At 38.0% G+C, this 25,129-nt stretch overlaps 1 protein-coding gene across 1 annotated transcript; it reads left to right on the top strand.

Moving 5' to 3' along the window:
• The first annotated feature begins 19,691 nt into the window (after positions 1-19,691).
• Lingo2 (leucine rich repeat and Ig domain containing 2) lies at positions 19,692-21,512 on the top strand. The gene has a single exon (XM_052175456.1). It carries the CDS (start codon positions 19,692-19,694, stop codon positions 21,510-21,512), a length of 1,821 nt encoding a protein of 606 aa, XP_052031416.1.
• Positions 21,513-25,129: the final 3,617 nt, after the last annotated feature.

Genomic DNA, 25,129 nt, shown 5'->3' with positions numbered 1-25,129 from the left:
TATACCACTAGTGCTCAGTTTTCTGTTTCTTGACATGCCAACAGGGAAGATAGTGAGAAGCAGAGGTGTCACCATGCACATCCCATCAGCAACCAATACCTAAATCAGAGCCTGCGCCGTGTTAAGTGAGCCTAGATGCTTGCTTCTTCTATTCTTATACATTGGTTGTTTTGCATTCTTCCTGGTGCTTGCATTTGTGCTTCCCCGATTTAAGAACAAGTGAGAAGCAAACAGCCAGCATAGAGAAAATGTAACTATGAAAACACCCAACTTCACTAAGTTATAAAAGGCACTAATTGTGGTGCTGGAGAGAGGCCCTTTGATCAGAATTAGAAGAAAGGACCTAGTAAGATCCCTGTGGATTTCACTTTTTTGCTTTATTCTTAAAAAAAAAAAAAAAAAAAGGTCATCTTAGCAAACACTGGCCACAGTTGGACATTATGAGCAAGCTTTGATTATAAAAGACTTCTGCTGACAGTGAGAACTAAGTGGTGTCAGCAGTTCGCCCTTCTAGACCAAAACAGAGAAATATTTGTGAAGGGAACACCTTCCGCTGTGGTTTCTAAGTTGTATCGAAGAATTTGACTGAGATGTGGGCCCAGATTTTGTACTTTTGCCAACAATAAAATGGCCACACTGTTCCGGTTCTGAAGCAACCTGGCTATTTTCTGCTTTCTGATTGTTTTTGTTGTTGTTTTGTTTTGCTTGTTTGTCTATTGCTTATTTTCATCAAATATAGTATTAGGCTTTACAAAAATAATTTCTTTCAAATATATCATGTATTTTAATTATACTCACCCCAGTTTCATCTTCTTAGTCTACACTTCCTGATAGACCCCCTTCCTTCCTCAAGTCTCATATATATATGTATATATATATATATATATATATATATATATATACTTTTATAAAAATTCTAAAACCCACAAATCAAACATGCATTATTATTTTTGTATGTGAGTATGGCTTTTTTGCTCAATATGGTATCCCCAGTTGTATAAATATAACATAATTTCATTTTTTATGGCCAAATGAAATTCATATATATATATATTTCCTACTTGTCTACCTAGGCTTATCCCATAATATAAGTATAATAGTGCTTCAATAAGCTTAACTCTGTGTCATGTTGATTTAAGGGTCCTTTGAGAACACACCAGGATCAGTATAGTTGTGTCATATGCTAATTCTAAGAAAAAATACTAACCTGTATTCCATGGGGTGGGGGTGGGGTTAAACCAATCTGTATTTCTACCAGAAACACATATCAGTTCCCTTCTCACCAACATTTCTTAGCTTAACTGTTTTCAGTTAGCAGCCATTGTGTCTGGGGTGAGCTGAAAACTGTGCTGTTTTCATTTGCATTTTCCTGATGCCTAGTAATACTGAGCACTTGTTTCCCATTTCTTGGCCATTTGTACTTCGTCTTTGGAGAAATGTCTGTTTTTTTTTTTTTTCAGATCGTTTTTTAATTGGAGCGTTTGCTTTCTCCCTATTTTAGTTCTTCATATGTTCCAGGTATCAACCTTCTGGCAGACTACAACTAAGAAAAGTTTTTCTTTTCTTGTTTGCTCACATTTGCATAGCTTTTCCCCTGGCATAATAACCGTTTCCTTACCTATGCGAATATTTTTTAATTTTATACAATCCCATCTGTCAGTTTTTGCTATTGGAAGGACAACTTTGCCGGAGTTCCTCCATGGTTCCTCTAACAATTCTTGAGTTTCAGATCTTACACTAAGGCCTTTGGTCCATGTTAATATGGTTTTTGTACAGCGGAAAAAAAAAAGAGAGAGAGAGAGAGAGACGTAGCTCTTTTTTTTTTTTTTTTGAGAATATTCAATTTGCCCAGCATCATTTGGTGAAAAGGCTGTCTTTTCTCCAGTGTATGTTTTTGGCATCTGACTACATATCTTTTTTGATAGACCTTTTTACTAGAGCCAAAAGTCCATTTAAAAAAATTAGTGCTTGGTATGGTGGTGTACACATGTGTGCACAACACATGGAAAGCTAAAGAAGATTAAGTCTAAAGCCAGTCTTGCCGTATAGCAATACACTGTCAAAAACAAACAAACAAAAAACAAATACCATAACCAAAAAAGCCAAATGTCTAGATATAATTTAGGATCTTCATTCAGGATCATATTATACAGTCTTTTCCATTGTAGGCCCACTTAGCTAAATTAGTATATCCAATAAAGACTCTTTTCCTAAATCACTGTTGAAGTAAATGATAACATGCCAGTTATCTTATCTTACTAGTTATATATACATTGAGCAAACTCTGCCACATATAACAGCATGCTCCAGCAGAATTTAAATAATGGTTGATGCTCCTTATCATCAGCTCAAAGTAAACTTAGAAGAACTACTAATCATATAATAAAATTATTGTCCTCCACAGAAAGCCAGAGCCATATAATTATAATACAGACTTTTCCATCCTACAAAAGAAATATTTTCCCAATATATATTTGAAAAGACTAATTTTTCATTAATTTTGTTTTATGAGAATATAAGTACATTATTTCTCCCCTTTCCTTCATCTAAGTGCTCTCTACATATCTCCTTCTTCTCTTTAAAATTCATGTCCTTTAAATTAGTTGTTGTTATACACACACACACATACACAGACACATATATGTACACACACACACACACACACACCTTGTGTAGGTCTGCATAATGTCACTTTATGCATGTTTTTATGGATGACCAGTTGTTACTGGACAGACAATAGGTGTGCTCTTCTTTGAAGAGCTATTTCTCAAACTCTTAGCCTTTCTCAGTGGCCAGAGTTTTTTGTTTGTTTGTTTTCTGTAGAGTTGAGGCCACAAAGCTTTCCCTCATCTATGTTGCATAAGCCATGGAAAATAATTAATTTTTTCAAGGACTCCCACTCTATCTTTGAGGGAGCCAAGCGTTCCTCACACGACTGCTGTTTTAAGGCATTATCTCAATACAGAACTCTAGATCTCAGTCACTGAGAGACTAGAAATCGTATTTTCCTCTTTTTTCCCTATACTTTGGGCAGCCATTTCCTAAGTGAAGCACCTCTACTCTGTCAGAATCTCTCTTGAATGCTCAGGGTCACAACTCTTTAACATTGTGATTCTTGGTTCAATTTAATAGTCTCCTAACTTTATAACTTCAAGTCTTTCCATCATGCAATTTATTTTTCCTACTGCCTTTAGATTAATCTCATGTCATCACTGCTTTGCATAAAACACTTTTCTGGCTTTCCATTGCTTTCAGGATACAGTTGAAATAGCTTATCACAGTTTACCAATACCTTGTAAACTCATTTCCACAGTTACCTCTTCAACATTTCTTAATTCTTTGGCCTTTGTTCAACCTGTCCTGGACTATTGCTAATTCTCTATAGCAGGGTTTTCTCCACTGTTTCCATGTCTTCACACATAGATTTCCCTGTGCCTAGGACTTATTCTTCCTTGCTCCCCACGAAATAGGAGAATTTAACTGTAAATATAATGTTGGCAGTGTTCCATTACTGTGACAAAGCAGAGACACGTTCAATTTTAAAGGAAGAAAGACACTGATTCCCAGTTTGAGCATTTTCACATATACGTTTGCTCAGTCCGGTTGCTTGGTGCTGCTGATCACACACCACCCTGTCAGGAAGGAGTAATCTAACACATCTGTTCATATAATAGGACTGAAAAGCAGAGGAAAGAGGAAAGGTATTATTTGGACACACACCCAATCACCTAACTTTCTTTCCCTAAGGGCCTACCTTCTAAATACAAGGCTGGAAATCAAACCATTTTGGCACATCTAAGACCCAAACGATAACAAATGTCTAATCTAAATAGACTGTGATAAAAATAAAAATGTTCACTTGCACTCACTGTAACAACCAAACAATGATGAGAATCTACTGGTAAAAAGTAGAGACAGAATTAATATACAGTACTAAGAAAATTAAAATTTAAAAAAAAAGCAAGAAACAGGTACTTAATATCAAAATGTCATCCCTAAATGCAACGTATCAATGATTATTAAGTTTAAAAGGACTAAGGAGGTCCATCAGACTGGATTCAGCAAGAATTCACCATACGTTACAACAGAGGTCAGTTAAATGCTAAAATACAAACGTGACAAAAGTATGAAAAATGAATTCTCCAAAAACCCTTAAGCTTGTGCAAGCAAGGGCTGTTCTGTCATTCGAAATGTCACATCACATTTTGTCTGTTTTCAGTAATACCTTAGCAGCTCAAAAAGACTCACATAAACCTGAGCTTTAAGCCCAGACAAAGGATAATACCCAGGGAAGGTGTTGCCTCGACATACAGAATGGTGGACAAAGCAAATAATGGCTAACATATATGTCTCAGAATCTGATTTTAATAACTAAGTTTACTTAATCTTTGACCTCCAGGAAAAGCTGAACCTGAGTTTGTCTTTCTCTTAGTTGTACTTGGTTGACATGTGAAGTTGTCTTCAGTATTGCTTTTTATAAATCTGGTGAAATGTATTCATAGATTTTATTTCTAAAAATTGAAAGCAACTGATCCAAAATGAAATGTATCCAAATTTAATAACTAAAATGAAAATATTAAAGACAAGGATTATCAATTAAGGTAAATACGGACTCTTCCCCAACCACAAAAAGCTTATTATACTCCAAACCAACTGTGTGCATAAGAACAGAACTTCAACATATGAGAGAAAAGCAATTATAGAATTTAGAAAAAACAAAAAAAAATTTCAAAAAATAAAAAATTAGGTATTTTTATTTATTTATTTATTTTCTAGATTTCAGGACAAGGTTTGTTTGTATAGCTCTGGATGTCCTGGAACTACAGACTAGGACTGGACTTAACTCAGATATATGCCTACCTCTGTCTCCTAAGAGCTGGGATTAAAAGTGTGCACCACCACACCCAACTCATATTTGGGGGTGTTAATGCACATCTCTTAGTAACCGATTAAGTGACATTGGAAAATAATGTTTATAAGAGCTAAACAACACAACAAGCCATATAAATTATGATGGAGGTAGATTCTGGATGTCAGAGACCGCCAGCACCAGCACAGGGCCACAGGGCACTATAAGACACTACAAAGACATTTGCAGCAGGATAAGGTAGCAGAGGATGCTCCGGGAGAGTACACAGTATCTCTGGTGGAAAAACAAACAAAAGACAGGTCTTATAGGAAGATACACAAATCGCATAACAAATGACTCCCATGAAGAAGTATGGAGAGGGTCCTGATCCTGGAAAGGATTGATCTAGCATTGGAGGGGAATATAAGGACAGAGAAAAAGGAGGGAGGTGATTGGAGAATGGATGGAGAGAAGGTTTATGGGACATATGGGGAGGGGCGATCCGGGAAAGGGGAAATCATTTGGAATGTAAACAAAGAATATAGAAAATTTTTTAAAAAATTAAAAAAAAAGAAAAAAAGATGTGAGGAAAAATAGAGAAAAAATTCATTGGTATTAGAGAATTCAAACGCGTGGCAGAACCCGCCTCATCCTGTCACACTGCCCTGCCCACCTAGGTCCGACCTGTACCATGGAGCCACAGCCACCACTGCTCTCCACGCTGCTTGCCCTGCTGCATGGAGAAACACATGAGCTGCAGAGCTGCCCACGGGCTGCAGACAGAATGGTCTTGCCCAGGGTCAGGAGGTATGCAGCCTCCTGGAGCTCCTGCAGGCACTCTTCCCAACACGTGGATTCTGAGCAGCAGCAGGATGACCAAGACGAAAATCAGTTCATTTTCTGGACTGAGTCTCCCCAAGGGAGTTCCGTGGTCTGTGCTGCCCCAAGAAATAAGATTAATGGCCCTTGTCTTTGTCACCGAAGGAGACCTTGATGATATCGGTGTTCCCGATGTCCTAGACGCCATGTTGAGGTCTGAGGTCTGAGCTCCTGCTCAAGACCATGTTGCCTTCTGTGGTCCGTTGCTGATGACTACAGACTCCTAAGTGAGAATGAGACATATTGCAGGCTTCTGTGACACCAGCCTCCTTCCCCAAAAAGAAATAGTCAAAACAGGAAGTTATGGAAGAGAGTCCTTAAAAATTGTGATAAGGGTGCTGAAGTGTAGCTTCTCAGAGTTGTCAGAGGGTAGGGTGGCAAAGGCAGGAAAGACAGGACATGACTCAGGTTTTTGTGTGTGGGGGGGCGATGATAATTGGGAACTTGATCAGGCCCTAATGAGTGTATTAGCAACACAAATTGGACTTGATGGGTTTGCCATTGTGTGTTTTTGTTTTTACTTTTGTCCTGTGGAGAGATCAAGGGTAGAAGGGTGGACCTGGAAGTAACGGGAAGCAAGTATGATTGGAGTACATTGTACGAAATTTGCAAATAATTATTAAAAGTATTATATTTGGAAAAGATAAATAAAAATAAATTATAATGACTTTTAGAGACCAATCTAACCCAAAATGTAAAGACACATTCATCCCTAGTGGACACAAAATAGTCACATAGATATAGACAGATGGACAGAGGGAGGGAAAGAGAGAGAGATGAAGCGAAGAAGAGACAGACAGACAGACAGACAGACAGACAGACTAATAATACAAGGCACCCACGGGAATAGAGGCATATGAAGACATACTAAATTATTTGTTGGCAAGCCAACAACAAAATTCTCAAAAAATTTATCCTGCAACTTTTTGTTTTGTTGTTTTGCTTTGATTTGGTTTGGTTTGGTTTGGCTTAGTATTTTTGGCTACTAAAGAGAAACATGGAAATATTCTGTTGCTAGAATATTATTTTTATTATATTATAATACACAAATATATATATATTTAAAAGTCTTCAATCTTTGAGCTAGCTCTAAACTGCAGGAAGATAAAAAATTGAAGAGAACAAATTAACGTGAAATAAACTAAAACTCATAAACACAGAGTAAGAAAAAAGATTAATAAGATAAAATTACATCAAACAAAAAATCAGTATAAGCAGTACTGTTTTGTAGAAAGTTCGATGACATTGACAACCTTCTAGATTATCAAAAAATGTTGGTTTTTTGTGAAAGTATGGCCTTTGTGAAGTATGTATTACTCTCATACTATAGTTATGTAAATATGTGATAAAGACACTAAAAGTAAGGAATTCTCATGGAGTAGAAAAATGATTAGCCAATTATTAGCAATAGAAATCAAGCCATTTTTTTAAAATTATGATATATTTTTAATTATGTAGAAAAGTATAACCTATAAATACATTCTTGGTTAAACATTCAATTTCAACTAATATTATTTATCATGTAAAAAGAATAATAAAAAAATCAATAAGATTATCTCCATAGATACAGAAAAGCACTTTTCAAAACTCGATATTTAAATTAAAATATAAATTCTTGTTAATAAAGGAGAGACCTTGCTCAACCTAATGAAAATCATTTTTAAATATTCCGAGTTAAAGACCATCATAGTGAGTTGAGTGGGAAAAAATACCTGCAAGTACACATGATACAGTTTAAAATGTTAATCTAGTTATGGATACCAAGGCATTTGTCAAAAGAAGTGAAAAGTTCTAGATAAACAAAGAATATTATCTTCACAGATTAGAAAACTCAGTCTTATTATACTACCAATTCCTTACAAATTCATCTACAATCAGCACAATTGTGTTATTGTCTGGCTAGATACTTTTTCTTTTTATTTATTTATTTATTTATTTATTTATTTATTTATTTATTTTATTCGATATAATTTATTTACATTTCAAATGATTTCCCCTTTTCTAGCCCCCGACTCCCCGAAAGTCCCGTAAGTCCCCTTCTCTTCCCCTGTCCTCCCACCCACCCCTTCCCACTTCCCTGTTCTGGTTTTGCCGAATACTGTTTTCACTGAGTCTATCCAGAACCAGGGGCCACTCCTCCTTTCTTCTTGTACCTCATTTGATGTGTGGATTATGTTTTGGGTATTCCAGTTTTCTAGGTTAATAACCACTTATTAGTGAGTGCATACCATGATTCACCTTTTGAGTCTGGGTTACTTCACTTAGTATGATGTTCTCTAGCTCCATCCATTTGCCTAAGAATTTCATGAATTCATTGTTTCTAATGGCTGAATAGTACTCCATTGTGTAGATATACCACATTTTTTGCATCCACTCTTCTGTTGAGGGATACCTGGGTTCTTTCCAGCATCTGGCAATTATAAATAGGGCTGCTATGAACATAGTAGAGCATGTATCCTTATTACATGGTGGGGAATCCTCTGGGTATATGCCCAGGAGTGGTATAGCAGGATCTTCTGGAAGTGAGGTGCCCAGTTTTCGGAGGAACCGCCAGACTGATTTCCAGAGTGGTTGTACCAATTTGCAACCCCACCAGCAGTGGAGGAGTGTTCCTCTTTCTCCACATCCTCTCCAACACCTGCTGTCTCCTGAATTTTTAATCTTAGCCATTCTGACTGGTGTAAGATGAAATCTTAGAGTTGTTTTGATTTGCATTTCCCTAATGAGTAATGAAGTTGGGCATTTTTTAAGATGCTTCTCCCTGGCTAGATACTTTTAACCACTTATGAAACTGATACAGATACATGTAGTTTTATATATCTAAAAGAGCTACAGGATTTTTGAAAGAAGATAAAAAGTTTAGGATTGACATTTTCAATATCGAGAGGTTACTATGAATAGTAATTACAAATAGTGGCTTTAGTGACTGGATAGGCAAGTCCATGGAATAGAATACTCTCTGGAAATACACATGCGCATTCTCGTCAGGTGACTTGTGACAGCGCCAAAGGCCATTCAGAACATAAGGCAAGTGTGTGTTATAAGTGGTACTCAGGCTGGAAAGCTTTAGGGGTCTTCCAATGCCTGGATATCTGCCTCATAACAAACAAAAAGTAAACTAGGAATGAATGATAGCCTATAAGTAAAAGCTCAAAGTCAAATAAAGTCTAGGAGAACACACAGAGGAAAATCCTCAGGAGAGTGCCATAGACAGACATCTTAGGCAGAATGCAATGTCTAAACCACAAAAGGCAAGAAGGCAACATTGACTTAGTGAGATCCCTAATCCTGTTCTTTAGAGGATACCAGTAAGAATACTAAAAGGCAAACCAGAGAAATACAGAAAACATACAATTTTTATTATATTTTTTTTCTTTTTTATTGAATATATTCTTCATTTACATTTCAAATGTTATACCCCTATCCGGTTTCCCCCCTCCCCGAAAACTCCCCAACCCATCCTCCTACTCCCTGAGATATATTCTTTATTTACAATTCAAATGTTGTCCCCTTTCCTGGTCCTCCCCACCAAAAAACACCCTAACCCATAATCCCTCCTCCCCCTGCTCACAAATCCACACACTCCAGCTTCCCTGTCCTGGCATTCCCCTATATTAGGCATTTAACCCTCAGAACCAAGGGCCTCTTCTCCCTTTGATTTCCAACAAGGCCATCCTATGCTGCATACGCATCTGGAGACATGGGTCCCTCCATGTGTACTCTTTGGTTAGTGGTTTACTCCCGGGAACTCTGGGATACTGGGTAGTTCATATTGTTGTTCCTCATATGGCGCTGCAAACCCCTTCAGCTCCTAGGATCCTTTCTCTACCTCCTTCATTGGGGACCCTGTGCTTAGTTCAATAGTTGGCTGAGAGTGTCTCCCTATGTATTTGTCAGGCACTGGCAGAGCCTCCCAGGTGGCAGCTATATCAGGCTTCTGTCAGCAAGTACTTGTTGCCATCCACAATAGTGTCTGCGTTTGGTAATAGTATATGGGATGGCTTCCTAGGTGGGGCAGTCACTGTATGGTGTTTACCTCAGTCTCTGATCCATACTTTGTCTCTGTATCTCCTTCTGTGGGTATTTTGTTCCCCCTTCTAAGAAGGACCAGAGTGTCCATACTTTGTTCTTCCTTCTTCTTGAGCTTCACTTGATCTGTGAATTGTATCTTGGCTATTCCAAGCTTCTGGGCTAATATCCACTTATCAGTGAATGCATAACATGTGTGTACTTTTGTGATTGGGTTACCTCACTCAGGATGGTATTTTCTCGTTCTATCTATTTGCCTAGGAATTCATGAATTCCTTGTTTTAAATAGCTGAGTATTATTCCATTGTGTAAATGTATCACATTTTCTGTATCTATTCCTCTGTTGAGGGACATTTGGGTTCTTTCCAGGCTCTGGCTATTATAAATTGAGGTGTTTTGAACATTGTGGAGCATTTGTACTTGTTACATGCTGGGGATTCCTCTGGGTATATGCCCAGGAGTGGTATAACAGGGTCCTCTGGTAGTATCATGCCCAGTTTTCTGAGGAACTACCAGAGTGATTTCCAGAGTGGTTGTACCAGCTTGCAATCCCACCAGCAATGGAGGAGTGTTCCTCTTTCTCCACATCCTCACCAGCACCTGGGTTTCTTATCTTAGTCATTCTGACTAGTGTGAGGTTAAATTTCAGGGTTGTTTTGATTCACATTTCCCTGATGACTAAGGATGTTGAACATTTCTTTAGGTGCTTCTTAGCCATTTGATATTCCTCAGGTGCAAATTCATTGTTTAGGTCTGTACCCCATTTTTAATAGGGTTATTTGGCTCTCTGGAGTCTAACTTCTTTAGTTCTTTGTATATATTGGATATTAGTCTTCTGTCAGATGTAGGGTTGGTAAAGATCTTCACCCAATTTGTTGGTTGCTGTTTTGTCCTATTGACAGTGTCCTTTGCCTTACAGAAACTTTGTAATTTTATGAGGTCCCATTTGTCAATTCTTGATCTTAGAGCAAAAGCTATTGGTGTTCTGTTCAGGAAAATTTCCTCTGTGCCCATTTGCTCAAGGCTCTTTACCAGTTTCTTTTCTATTAGTTTCAGTGTGTCTGGATTTATGTGGAGGTCCTTGATCCACTTGGACTTGAGCTTAGTACAAGAAGATAAGAATGGATTGATTTGCATTCTTCAGCATGCTAGCTGCCAGTTGAAGCAGCACTATTTGTTGAAAAGGTTATCTTTTGGGCTAGTTAATATCCACGTATCAGTGATTGCATTCCATGTATATTCTTTTGTGGTATTAACTAGCCCAGAAGCTCTGAATACCCAAGACACAGTAGCATATCAAATGACTTCCATGAAGAAGTAAGGAGAGGGCCCTGATCCTGGAAAGGCCTGATCCAGCATTGTAGGGGAGTACCAGTTCAGAGAAAAAGGAGGGAGGTGATTGGAGTAGGGATGTAGAGAAGGCTTATGGGACATATGGGAAGGGGGGAACTGGGAAAGGGGAAAGCATTTTGGAATGTAAACAAAGAATTTAGAAAAGAAAAAAGAAAAAAGAAAAAAAGAAAAGGCTATCTTTTTCCCACTGGATGGTTTTTGCTCCTTTGTCAAAAATCAAGGGACCATAGATGTGTGAGTTCATTTCTGGGTCTTCAATTCTATTCCATTGATAATCTACCTGCCTGTCACTGTACCAATACCACACAGTTTTTCTCACTATTGTTCTGCAGTACTGCCTGAGGTCATGGATAGTGATTTCCCCCAGAAGTTCTTTTACTGTTGAGAATATTTAGCTATCCTGGGTTTTTTGCTATTCCAGATGAATTTGAGAATTGTTCTTTCTAACTCTATAAAGAATTGAGTTGGAATTTGATGGGTATTGCATTGAATCTGTATATTACTTTTGGCAAGATGGCTATTTTTACTATATTAATCCTTCCAATCCACTAGCATAGGAGATCTTTCCATCTTCTGAGGTCTTCTTTGATTTCTTTCTTCAGAGACTTGAAGTTCTTGTCAAACAAATCTTTTACTTATTTGGTTAGAATCACACCAAGATACATTATATTTTTTGTGACTATTGTGAAGGGTCATTTCCCTAATTTCTTTCTCAGCCTGTTTAATCTTTGTGTATAGGAAGGCTACTGATTTGTTTGATTTAATTTTATATCTAGCCAATTTGCCGAAGTTGTTTGTCAGCTGTAGTTCTCTGGTGGAGTTTTTGGGGTCACTCAAGTATATTATCTTGTCATCTGCAAATAGTAATGGTTTGACTTGTTCCTTTCCAATTTGTATCCCTTTGGCCTCATTTGTTGTCTAATTCCTCTAGCTAGTACTTCAACTATATTGAATATATATGGAGAGAGAGGGCAGCATTGTCTAGACCTGATTTTAGTGGGATTGTTTTAAATTTCTCTCCATTTAGTTTCAGGTTGGCTATGGGTTTGTAGTATATTGCTTTTACTATGTTTAGGTATGGAACTTGAATTCCTGAACTTTCCAAGACTTTTAATATAAAGGGATGCTAAATTTTGTCAAATGCTTTTTCAGCATCTAATGCAATGACCAGGTGGTTTTTTCCTTTTAGATTTTTTCTTTGAGTAGATTACATTGATGGACTTCCTTACATCCCTGCATCCCTGTGATAAAGATTACTTGATCATGGTGAATGATCATTTTCATGTGTTCTTGGATTCAGTTGGCAAGAATTTTATTGAGTATTTTTGCATCAATATTCATAAGGGAAACTGGTCTGAAGTTCTCTTTCTTTGTTGGGTCTTTGTGTGGTTTTGGTATCTGCATAATTATGGCTTCATAAAATGAGTTGGGTGGAATTCCTTCTGTTTCTATTTTGTGGAATAGTTTGAAGAGTACTGGTATTAGGTCCTCTTTGAAGGTCAGATAGAATCCTAAACTAAAACCATCTGGTTCTGTGCTTTTCTTTCTTTCTTTCTTTCTTTCTTTCTTTCTTTCTTTCTTTCTTTCTTTCTTTCTTTCTTTCTTTCTTTCTTTCTTTCTTTCTTCCTTCCTTCCTTCCTTCCTTCCTTTCTTTCTTCCTTTCTTTTTCTTTCCTTTTTTTGGGGGGGGTAGGGAGACTTTCAATGACTGATTCTATTTCTTCAGGGGTTATAGAACTATTTAGATGGTCCATCTGATCCTGATTTAACTTTGGAATTTGGTACCTGTGTAGAAAATTGTCCATTTCATCCAGATTTTCCAGTTGTGTTGAGTATTAGGTTTTTGTAGTAGGACCTGATGATTTTTTTAATTCCCACAATTTCTGTTATTATATCTCCCTTTTCATTTCTGATTTTATTAATTTGGATACTGTCTCTGTGCCCTCTAGTTAGTCTGGCTAGAGGTTTATCTATCTTGTTGATTTTCTCAAAGAACCAGCTCCTGGTTTTGTTGATTTTTTGTGTAGTTTTTTTGTTTCTACTTGGTTGATTTCGGCCTTGACTTTGATGATTTCGTGCTGTGTACTTCTTTTGGGTGTATTAGCTTCTTTCTCTTCTAGAGATTTCAGGTGTGTTCTTAAGCTGCTACTGTATGCTTACTAGATTCTCTTTGGAGGCACTCAGAGCTATGAATTTTCCTCTTAGCACTGCTTTCATTGTGTCCCATAAGTTTTAGTATGTTGTGCCTTCATTTTCATTAAATTCTATAAAGTCTTTGATTTCTTTCCTTACTTCTTCCTTGACCAAGGTATCATTGAGTAGAACATTGTTCAGCTTCCATGTGTATGTGGGCTTTCTGTTTTTGTTGCTATTGAAGACCAGCCTTAATCCGTAGTGATCTGATAGGAGGCATGGATTTATTTCAATCTTCTTATATCTGTTGAAGTCAATTTTGTGACCAATTATATGGTCAATTTTGGAGAAGGTACCATGATGTGCTGAGAAGGAGGTGTATTCTTTTGATTTAGGATGAAATGTTCCATAGATATCTGCTAAATCCATTTGGTCCATGATTTCTGTTAGTTTTACTGTGTCTCTGTTTAGTTTGTTTCCTTGATCTGTCCATTGATGAGAGTAATGTGTTGAGGTCACCCACAATTATTGTGTGAGGTGCGGTGTGTGCTTTAAACTTTAGTAAAGTTTCTTTTACGAATGTGGGTGCCCTTGCATTTGGAGCATAGATGTTCAGAATTGAGATATTTTTGTTGGTATATTTTTCTTTTGATGAGTATGAAGTATCCTTCTGTGTCTTTTTTGATGACTTTTGGTTGAAAGGAAATGCTCCCAGCTTAAGGTACATTTCCTGTCTGCAGCAAAAGGTTGGGTCCTTTCTTCATATCCAGTCTGTTAGTCTATGTCTTCTTATTGGGGATTTGAGTCCATTAAGGTTGAGGGATATTAAGGAATAGCAATTGTTGCTTCCTGTTATTTTTGATGTTATCTTTATGTTTGTGTGGTTAACTTCTTTTGGGTTTGTTGAAAGAAGATTATGTTCTTGCTTTTTCTAGGGTGGAGTTTCCCTCCTTGTGTTGGTGTTTTCCATCTGTTATCCTTTGTAGGCTGGATTTGTGGAAAGATATTGTGCAAAATTGGTTTTATTATGGAACATCTTGGTTTCTCCATCTATGATTATTGAGAGATTTGCTGAGTATATTAGTCTGGGCTGGCATTTGTGTTCTCTTAGGGTTTATATGAGATCTGCCCAGGATCTTATAGCTTTCATCATCTCTGGTGAAAAATCTGGTGTAATTCTGATAGGTATGCCTTTATAAGTTCCTTGATCTTTTTCCTTACTGCTTTTAATATTTTCTTTGTTTTGTGCATTTGGTGTTTTGATTATTATGTGCCAGGAGGATTTTCTGGTCTAGTCCAATCTGTTTGGAGTTCTGTAGACTTCTTGTATGTTCATGGGAATCTCTTTCTTTAGGTTAGGGAAATTTTCTTCTACAATTTTGTTGAAGATATTTACTGGCCCGTTAAATTGGAAATCACTCACTTCTATACCTATAATCCTTAGGTTGGGCTCCTTATTGTGTCCTAGATTTCCTGGATGTCTTGGGTTAGAAGCTTTTTGCATTTTGCAATTTTTTTTGACTGTTGAGTTAATGTTTTCTATGGTATCTTCAGCACCTGAGATTCTCTCTTCTATCTCTTGTTTTCTGCTGTTGATGCTTGCATCTCTGACTCCTGATTTCCTTTCTAGGTTTTCTATCTCCAGAGTCGTCTACCTTTCTCATTTCTTTATTGTTTCTACTTCCATTTTTAGATCCTGGATGGTTTTGTTCAGCTCCTTCACTTGTTTGTTTCTGTTTTCCTTTAATTCTTTAAGGGATTTTTCTGATTCCTCTTTAAAGGCTTCTACTTGTTGACCCATGTTCTCCTGTATTTCTTTAAGGTCCTGTATTTATGACCTCTTGAATTCCTCTATCATCATCATGAGATGTGGTTTTAGTTCCAAATCTTGCTTTTCTGGTGTGTTGGGAAAACCAGGGCTCACTGTTGTGAGCGAACTGGGTTTGGATGACGTCATGTTGCCTTGGTTTATGTTGTTAATGTTCTTTCATTTGCCTTTTGCCATCTGGTTATCTCTGGTGCTACTGGTCTTGCTGTCTCTGACTGTTTCTTATCTGTCCTGCAAGCCTGAATATCAGTACTGCTGAGAAACCAGTTCTCTCTGGGAGGAATTTAGGTATGGAGAGCCATGATACAGGGTCAGCTCAGATGTGCAGACAGAAACCAGAATAATCCTGTCCCCAGATGATCCTTGGTTCTGTGTCCTGATGGCTCTGTGCAGGTCCCTCTTGGGCCAGGAATTTGAAGAGATGCGGTGATCTTACCTGTGCACACCTGGGAGACCATCTCTATGGAGGTGGTATTTGTGTATGTAGCTCTGTGGCCCAGGATCAGCTCTGAGTACAGATGGAAATCAGAAGACTCCTGTCCCAGGCTGCTCCTGGGCTCTTGTGTCCTCAGGGTTTCAGGATGGTTTCTCTGAGTAGCAGGGGTGGTCCTACCTGTGCTCTCAGGCCTTTCCACACTCCTGGGAGGTCAGCTACCTCCCTGTGACACCTGGATATGGCACTCTCCAGCCCACAATACATATATAATATTGAAGACATTTCTATCTAAAATAGGTAAGTAGTTGTTTGTATCTAATTTATTACATGCTACCCTACTGAAAGTGGGCAAAATATTGCAATATTCAAATAAAATATGTCAAAGAATTTTATAAATGGCCAACAAATGCCTGTTATGAGAATATAAGGAAATACAATTACATATCCACTAGAAAAGTAAAACTATAAAAGACAATACCTGAGCTGTAAAACACAGTATTCTGTGACTGGGAACACCCTATAGTACAATTATTTGTAGGAAAAATGTGTTTCTATGACCCATTTTCACATAATGTTCATAACCACAAATGCATTGCATCATGGTTCCACATGAATAATTTCATCTGAATTTTATAGTGTATGGTTTGCTTGGAATTTTATTGTGTGACTGAATAATACTTTATGTAACTTTTCTCTTTCTGTTACACATTTCTAGATTCCCACTATTACAGACAAACCAGTAGTATGTGTGTGGAAACACATACTCACACCTATATATTTATTTCATAAAGATACATTTCTGGATGTAGAATATATAGGTCAAAGGGTGCACATGTTAAATGTACATATATTTAAGTTTGAAATGTATCAATTAACCTCATTATTGATTTGAATCTCAGCTTATATTTCTGAAATTAGTATGTAAATACTAATTTATTTCTAAACTTTTTAATTCTTGGGTAGAACTGATTACCAAATTGCCTACAACTAAAAGCAAAATCTGACATAGGTATAATACTTCATTTTTTGCCTGCTATTGAAATTAATTGCCTTTGTACTTATTACTTATATTCAAATTTTATTACGTTTACTGCCTAATTCTTTGTTAGCATTTGCCTTTATTTCTGATAAACAACACCTGTTCATTTGTTACCATCTTCAACTTATACCCTCTCATATGTGTTTAAAATATATTCTCCAGGTAAGAAGTTTTGTGTGTGTGTGTGTGTGTGTGTGTGTGTGTGTGTGTGTGTGTGTGTGTGTGTTTATGATGTATGTTTGTCTGCTATAGCAATATACTGCAAATTTATGAAATATAATTATCTTTTTCATTCCCTATCTCTAATGTTATTCATAAAAATATTTCTTAACTCTAATATTAAATTGAGTTTTCTTCTAGGCATATATTTCCAATTACTTATAATCTTCCTCACTGCATCTTAAACATCAACAATATAAACTGAATCCCAATCTCAAGTAGATTTCAAGATAATTCTTTGCCTAGATTTCATATTTCATATCATTTTCACAATGTCTCATTATAATCTCAAATCTTTATATTGTACTATTATTATTACTTTTAGTTTTAATGGTTCCAATTGTTTTATTATGTGTATTTATCTTCAAAACATAATTTGGTAGTGCATTACTGATATGGTATTTACTATAAAGCTATATAATAGTATAACTGAGCTCTGACATTTACAGAGTTCTAAATTTCCTCTGTTATAGACAAATCAGAAAAGAACTAAAATGCAAGAAACACATAGAACTAATGTCAATTATTAAACTCTACTAAAATTAATTAAAATTTACTTATCTATACATACTGCTTCAATTATTTCAACCTTAGAATTATGTTTTAATTTCAAATATATTTTTGTAATGTGTCTTATTGACAGTATATTTGTAACATTTGTTCTTTTATCTAAATGCAGTTTATCTATTTAGTAAGTGGAATTTTGACTGATGAATAATTGTGAAAGTAGTTCTGAAAATGGCTTGTCAAGTTTATTCTAAGAAATTTATATTATTCAGTAATGCTGTTGACCGAAATAAGTTTCACAATATAAAAAAATGTATTTATTTTGTGACATGTTAATTTTTCTTACTGTTTGTTACAAAACTTGTATTTTCTTACAATTACATCCTCTCCATCCTACATATATAAGCTAAAGTCATAAGAGTAGCCTTTGCTTTAATTCTTTAATCTTTTTTTTTTTACAGTCCAGTCTTTTTCCCCTCCCTGTCTGCCCTCTGACTGTTCCACATCCCATACCTCCCTCCCAACCCACCGCCCATCCCCTCCCCACTCCCTGGGGCCTCACGTCTCTTGAGGGTTAGGAGCATCTTCACCTACTGAGTCAAGACCTGGCAGTCCTGTGGTATATAATACACTCCAAAAATTATCTATCTTGATGACTTTAAATTTCAGTTTTAAAAACTGTGAATGAGAAATCCTTATGGATTTCTCTATTGCCTATGGTTCAAAACTAACTTCAATATTCAAATACATAATAATGATGGCCTGAATACTTTGTGTGCCCATCTTCCTGTAATTGGTGCCGTTTTGTCGAGTCTATTGTTTTTTTATGGATTCCTAGGCATAGGCATAATTAGCCTGTGGTTATGTTGAGTGCATGGCCCAATGAGTGACAATATCCTATGAATGCACTGGTTTCCCAACTCCATTTTGCTCACTTAAATCTTCGTAGCTTATTTCGAGCCACCCTTAAACGAATGTTCTCCCACGCGTTGGGCACTCTTCTCTAGTGCATTGCCTTTGAGATCCATCGTTTCTGATGCATCGTTTATTTTTGTGTGCTCTATAGTTTTCATGGTCCATTGCTTTACAGTATGTATATATCGGGAACTTCTGTTAGTAGCTTTAGTGACAGGTATGTGGATTGATTCTAGTTTGAGGTCTTATGATTAAAGAATAATTGCTTCTGTGAAGGAAGAAAAAAAGGAGCAGCAGAGTTATTGTAGTCACAGTGGCTTCTCAAGCCTGTGTCACCCCAAAAGAAGCTCAGTGGCGGGAGGTGGGGTGAGCAATTCCCCCTTCAAATAAGCAAGTTTCCTCAGCCAAGACTTGCTGTATTCTGACAGAGAATTGCCTTAAAATTAAAAAGCTATTTTTAATTCAGTATACACATATGAAGAAAAAGTTCTCAACAGCTTGCCGTAGATGTTAACAGATTTGAATGTAAGACCCAGGGCCTGTTGCTGAACCTTTTGGTAGCTCTATTTATCACAGAGAATGATCTCCCTAACAGTAGACACGCAGATGCCCCTTCCCCAGGACTGCTGTTCTCTTAGGCACCCAACTCTGTCTCTTTGCTTTGGATTTTAAAAGTTCTGTTGTGTGTGAAATGCATGCTGCTTCCCATAGTCTACGCTAGATGCTGAAGTTCTCTTTCTGCTTTACCAATCCTGAGTTGGTCATCTTGTTGGTTCTGAGAGTTACCAGTTGTTAGGTTTGAAACCCAGGACAAATGGCTGAGGTGCCCAGTAACATATCAAAACCGAGGCTGGCTGCCAGGTTCTCCCTGCATTCTTCAGTCCATACCTGTTATAGGGCCCTTCTGCTAGCATACCAGCCTCCTCCTGACCTAAAGTTTTCCAAACCAGGGGCTGGGCTGCCTCCTCCTACATAGTCCTGCCATTTTTGGTTACCTGGCCCTTTCTTCTACTTTCTTGGCCAGTATTTGACCCAGGCTATTGCTCTTGGTCCGAAGCTGCTCTTCCTTCTTCCATCCACCGCCCCACCTTCCACCCTGACCCCACCCCCATCCCCGCCCCCATATGCGGCCACTCTGGACTCTCCCAGGTCCCTGCCTCTGGCTATGTTTCCCTTTTATCTACGTTAAACCTTCTCCACCATACCTGGGATCTGCCATGTCCTTTCCCTTTTTATTTCTTTTTTCATTCTCCACCTCCATTATTCCCACTTAATAATCATCTGTACATAAGTACAGATACAAAAATAACATCCCCAATATAATGTAGATAATATGTGAACCTTTGTGTACAGTCTCAGATCTGGTTACAACCAAATCCTGTACCTTTGCGCTATAACTTGGTTTCATAATTGTGCCCCTGTCTCTGTCCTGACGTGTCTTTCTCGCCTTCTCTTTTCCCATCCATGCAGGCCCGTAACCAAGGCGTAGACTAAGAAGTGGAGTCATGCTTCACACGGCTATACCATGCTGGCAGCCAATCCTGGGTCTGGCTATGGTGTTACTCTTCCTGGGATCCACCCTTGGCTGTCCTGCTCGCTGTGAGTGTTCCGCCCAGAACAAATCCGTTAGCTGCCACAGAAGACGCTTGCTCGCCATCCCGGAAGGCATTCCCATTGAGACCAAGATCTTAGACCTGAGCAAAAATCGACTCAAGAGCATAAACCCCGAAGAATTCATCTCATATCCTCTGTTGGAAGAGATAGACTTGAGCGACAACATCATCGCCAATGTGGAGCCCGGGGCATTTAACAATCTCTTTAACCTGCGTTCCCTCCGCCTGAAAGGCAATCGCTTGAAGTTGGTCCCTTTAGGGGTATTCACGGGACTGTCCAACCTCACCAAGCTTGACATTAGTGAGAATAAGATTGTCATCTTGCTAGACTACATGTTCCAGGATCTTCATAATCTAAAGTCTCTAGAAGTGGGGGACAATGACTTGGTTTATATATCACATAGGGCCTTCAGCGGACTGCTAAGCTTGGAGCAGCTCACCCTGGAGAAGTGCAACCTGACAGCAGTACCAACAGAAGCCCTTTCCCATCTCCGCAGCCTCATCACCCTGCATCTGAAGCATCTCAATATCAACAATATGCCTGTGTATGCCTTTAAAAGATTATTCCACCTGAAACACCTAGAGATCGACTATTGGCCTTTGTTGGATATGATGCCAGCCAATAGCCTCTATGGTCTCAACCTCACGTCCCTTTCAATCACCAACACCAACCTCTCCACTGTCCCCTTCCTCGCCTTTAAACACCTTGTGTACCTGACCCACCTTAACCTCTCCTACAATCCCATCAGCACTATTGAAGCAGGCATGTTCTCTGACCTGATCCGCCTACAGGAGCTTCACATAGTGGGGGCCCAGCTCCGCACTATTGAGCCTCACTCCTTCCAAGGGCTTCGTTTCCTCCGTGTGCTCAACGTATCTCAGAACCTGCTGGAAACGTTGGAAGAGAATGTCTTCTCTTCCCCTAGGGCTTTGGAGGTCCTGAGCATTAACAACAACCCCCTAGCCTGTGACTGCCGACTCCTCTGGCTCCTGCAGCGACAGCCCACCCTGCAGTTTGGGGGCCAGCAGCCCATGTGTGCCGGGCCAGACACCATCCGTGAGAGGTCATTTAAGGATTTCCATAGCACGGCTCTTTCTTTTTATTTTACCTGCAAAAAACCCAAAATCCGTGAGAAGAAGTTACAGCATCTACTCGTGGACGAAGGGCAGACGGTCCAGCTGGAGTGCAGTGCTGATGGAGACCCACAGCCTGCAATCTCCTGGGTGACACCTCGGAGGCGTTTTATCACCACCAAGTCCAACGGAAGGGCCACTGTGTTGGGTGATGGCACCTTGGAAATCCGTTTCGCCCAGGATCAAGACAGTGGGATGTACGTTTGCATTGCTAGCAATGCTGCTGGGAATGATACCTTCACAGCGTCTCTCACTGTGAAGGGATTCACTTCAGACCGCTTCCTTTACGCAAACAGGACCCCTATGTACATGACTGACTCTAATGACACCGTTTCCAACGGCACTAATGCCAATACTTTCTCCCTGGACCTTAAAACAATACTGGTATCTACAGCCATGGGCTGTTTCACATTCCTGGGAGTGGTTTTATTTTGTTTTCTCCTTCTTTTTGTGTGGAGCCGAGGGAAAGGCAAGCACAAAAACAGCATTGACCTTGAATACGTGCCCCGAAAAAACAACGGTGCTGTTGTGGAAGGGGAGGTGGCTGGACCCAGGAGGTTCAACATGAAAATGATCTAAGGGCCCACCACACACTCACTACTGTCTCTGTGTTACTGTTGGTCATGAGTAAGACGTCTGATAGAAGTGAATCGATCACAAGGTTATCAGGCAGCTTTGCGCGGCTGCCCCTGTGTCAAAGCAGGGTCCATGGAAGCAGGAAGACTTCTCATGGAGACTGGCTGATTAGAGGCAGGCAGGCATGTGTCAGAGCCCTTCACACAGTGGGATACTAATTGTTTGCATTGCAAATATTGGCATTCTGGGGATCTCAGTAATGAACCTGAACCTTTGGCTCATGCTGATGGACAATAACTCAACATTTTCTACCACTGCAAAACTAAAAGAAAAAAAATTTTAAAAAGAACAACCTACAGTGTAGGATTTACATATTAAAAAGACACATTTGTCTAAAACATACTCTACAGTAAAATTTGTATTTATTATCATTTGTTAAAACCTTGCATCATACAATACTGTTGGTTCAGCACCAAAAAGAGATCAATATATTCTTTTTTTGAAACATATATGCTGTATATGTTTTAAAGCAATATGAATGAGAGGTTGTGCTTTTAGTTACTCACCGGTATAGATCCAAGTGTGGTCTCACCTTCCTTTTACCCACAGATAAACCTGAGAATAGATCCCTGGAATAATAGGCAGAGATGTGTTGAGATGTGTATGTCTGATGTAGGATGCCAAGAAAGAAGACCCAAGTCAAAACTGCTCAACTCTGTTAACTTCTGTTACTATAAATAAAGGCATGTGCCTAGTTTTGATACAGAATGGAATATTTTTTATACGTACACTACCAACCTGGACCAGTTTACTGTAACAGAAGCCCTTGGTTTCTCCAGAAGGTGGTACATCACTAGATGTACCTGTAGAATGCAAGGTAGGTGTCACTCATAATCCATGTAGCTACTGCTTAGTTTTACTGTCACCAGTCACTGCTAATGGGTTAATGACCAATGGAAAAGAGAATATTGGTTTTATAGAATTACTTGGCAATATTCGCCATCAGCTAATGTCAATAATTTTGTTGTCTAAAAGCTCTCTGAGTAAGGAGGTTTCAGAGGTCAATAGGAAGTATGGTGAGCAGAGATCCAGCCAATGATCTCTTTCCAATGTGGCAGCTGCCTGCCAGATGGCTACAAATCAAAGGGGACAGCCAGCAATGACATCCCAACTTCTATTCAAGTACTATATACATAGGAGGACCACAATTAGACAACTTCAGAATATTGCTCTTCTTCCTGATCAAGATTTTTAGTTTCATATTAAAAGATAAATCACATAGATAAGAGGAAATATGTTTTGTGTTACGTAGTGAAAGAAAAACCAATATAGATCTAAAAATGACCATGACATGACTGGGGAAGAGTGAAGCTTAAAGTTCTACAAATATGTAATGATGTGCCGATTCGTTTACCTTCTTTACCTGAGCACATTCAGCCAATTAAGCTGATATTAATGTTAACACTGCAAACAAAACCAGAAAAAAAACGAAAAAGAAAAGAAAGAAAATAGCATTATTATCATAAGTGACCTGGCTTAAGGAAGCACAATTCCATTTGTCTGAGTCCTGTATAACTTTCAAAACATATATACCTGGAAAATATTGGATGCAGACTGTATTCCTGAAATGACATGTATTTAATAAATATAAACAAAGTTTCAACATTTTTCATATTTTGAGAGGATATTGAGGAAGGTCTCCTTTAGGTTATGTTGTTAAGATATATAGAAGGATTCTGGGATTTCTTCCATTTAGTATTGTGGGTCTGACACTCAAAAGCCTAACTTTGTAAAATATTTGAAAATATGAAGAAATTTAATACTATTAAATTTGCCTTTATTTCTAAAAGTTTCACAGATTGTTTTGCAAACTGGGTGGCAATAAATCTAAAGCCATTTCTCCTTTACCAGAGGGTAGGAACTGTGTGTGAATTTGTGTGTGTGTGTGTGTGTGTGTGTGTGTGTGTGAGAGAGAGAGAGAGAGAGAGAGAGAGAGAGAGAGAGAGAGAGAAAGAGAGAGAGAGTTTAAGATTAAATAATTTCCTACTTGAGTTAGATTTCATTTAATTATCCTAATGATTGTCACAAATATTTTACAAATTCAGTTTATAGACTAATTTATTTCTAGCAATTTTTATCAACCTAAGCTAAATTCTATTAAAATTTCCAACTCCTAAAAAAATTGAATGCTAGGTTCTTACAATTAAGAAAGTTAAAGTGAAAAGGTAGCCTTATAAAAGAGAATCTACTTCCTTTTAATTTTGAAATACATTAAAAAGTGTGTACTGGAAAATTGTGTGTGTGTGTGTGAGAGAGAGAGAGAGAGAGAGAAAGAGAGAGAGAGAGAGAGAGACAGAGAGAGAGACAGAGAGACAGAGAGACAGAGACAGAGAGAGACAGAGACAAAGACAGAGACAGAGAAAGGTGAGTTATTGACCTAAAAGAGGGTTTTGTTATTCCACTATTTTCCAACAAAAATCATAAATGCCTTCTGAGGAAAATGAAATTTGATTTAAGTTAAAGAATGAAATATTTAGTTCAAAGATTTCAAAGGTTTGTATGTTATTCTGTCAAAAGAGAGATTATATACTCTTGGGGATTTATCCTCTGACCCATAGAATACTTAAGATACTGCTATACAGCCTTCCAAAGAAGACCCACTAACTAAGAAATTGACCAAATGGTGCATTCTATAGCCCCAACTTACAAGTTCAAAAAAAATCTATGTAAGTCTTATAAACCTTTTGAAAAGTCCCATCCTTAATATATTTCATTCTGGGATTTTTCTTATGTGTTTTGAGCATGAATTTTACCACTTTTCCTAGTTAGCCTGGAGTTCCACGTATTTCCCAAGTAGTCAGCTTTAGAACAGTACCCCTCCAAAATGTTCTTAACTGAACAATTTTAGTAAGAGTACAATTACTATTGTAGTAACAGTTCAGATCATGGCAGCATATTTACCATGGGAATTGGCAACTTCTTGCATAAAGCAGTATTTAAAAAATAAATGGTACTAATCGTTGAGATTTGCAGAGCTCTGTAATTCCACTAACCACAGTTCTGGGGCTTTTCTGTATAGTTTTACAAAAGAATTGCATGATTTTTTTTTCTTTATGTCACTTCTCTGTTAGATTAACCAAGACCATTGTAAAGAGTTACTGGTCAGACCAGTCAGTATTCTGGCCCACTTCTCTCTTTAAACACTCCATCTCAGAGTTCCATTTTTGACAAGAGGTCCTTAATGTGCCCTATGAAGAAACACATCTATTTGACTCAGCATGTTGTTGTTCTTGGTTGACCAGTAGTCTATACATTAGCAAGCATTTTCAAAGAACCACTTACTCTTTCTAGCATTAAACACAAGAAAATTTCCTGGCCAGGGCCCTAATCCTCTAAGTTTATTCATCAACCCAAATAATGGTAAGCAAGTTCCTAGAATAAGATAACCAATTTAAGCAAACAATCCGGGTTTGGTGTGCTGGTAAGCAATTTCTCCTTTGCAGAAATCCTCATTTTATTTTATTTTCTAGCATCTTTTCATTTCCACAGCATCTGTAAGCATGTACTTGTCAGGTATTTTCAAATTCTGAGCATACAATACAGAAATTGCTAAGCCTCCA

Source organism: Apodemus sylvaticus, chromosome 3 (genome assembly GCF_947179515.1).
Source record: "Apodemus sylvaticus chromosome 3, mApoSyl1.1, whole genome shotgun sequence".
NCBI classification, from domain to species: Eukaryota; Metazoa; Chordata; class Mammalia; order Rodentia; family Muridae; genus Apodemus; species Apodemus sylvaticus.
Note: the sequence above shows the minus strand (reverse complement) of the source record. Positions and strands in the feature narration are given on the sequence as shown.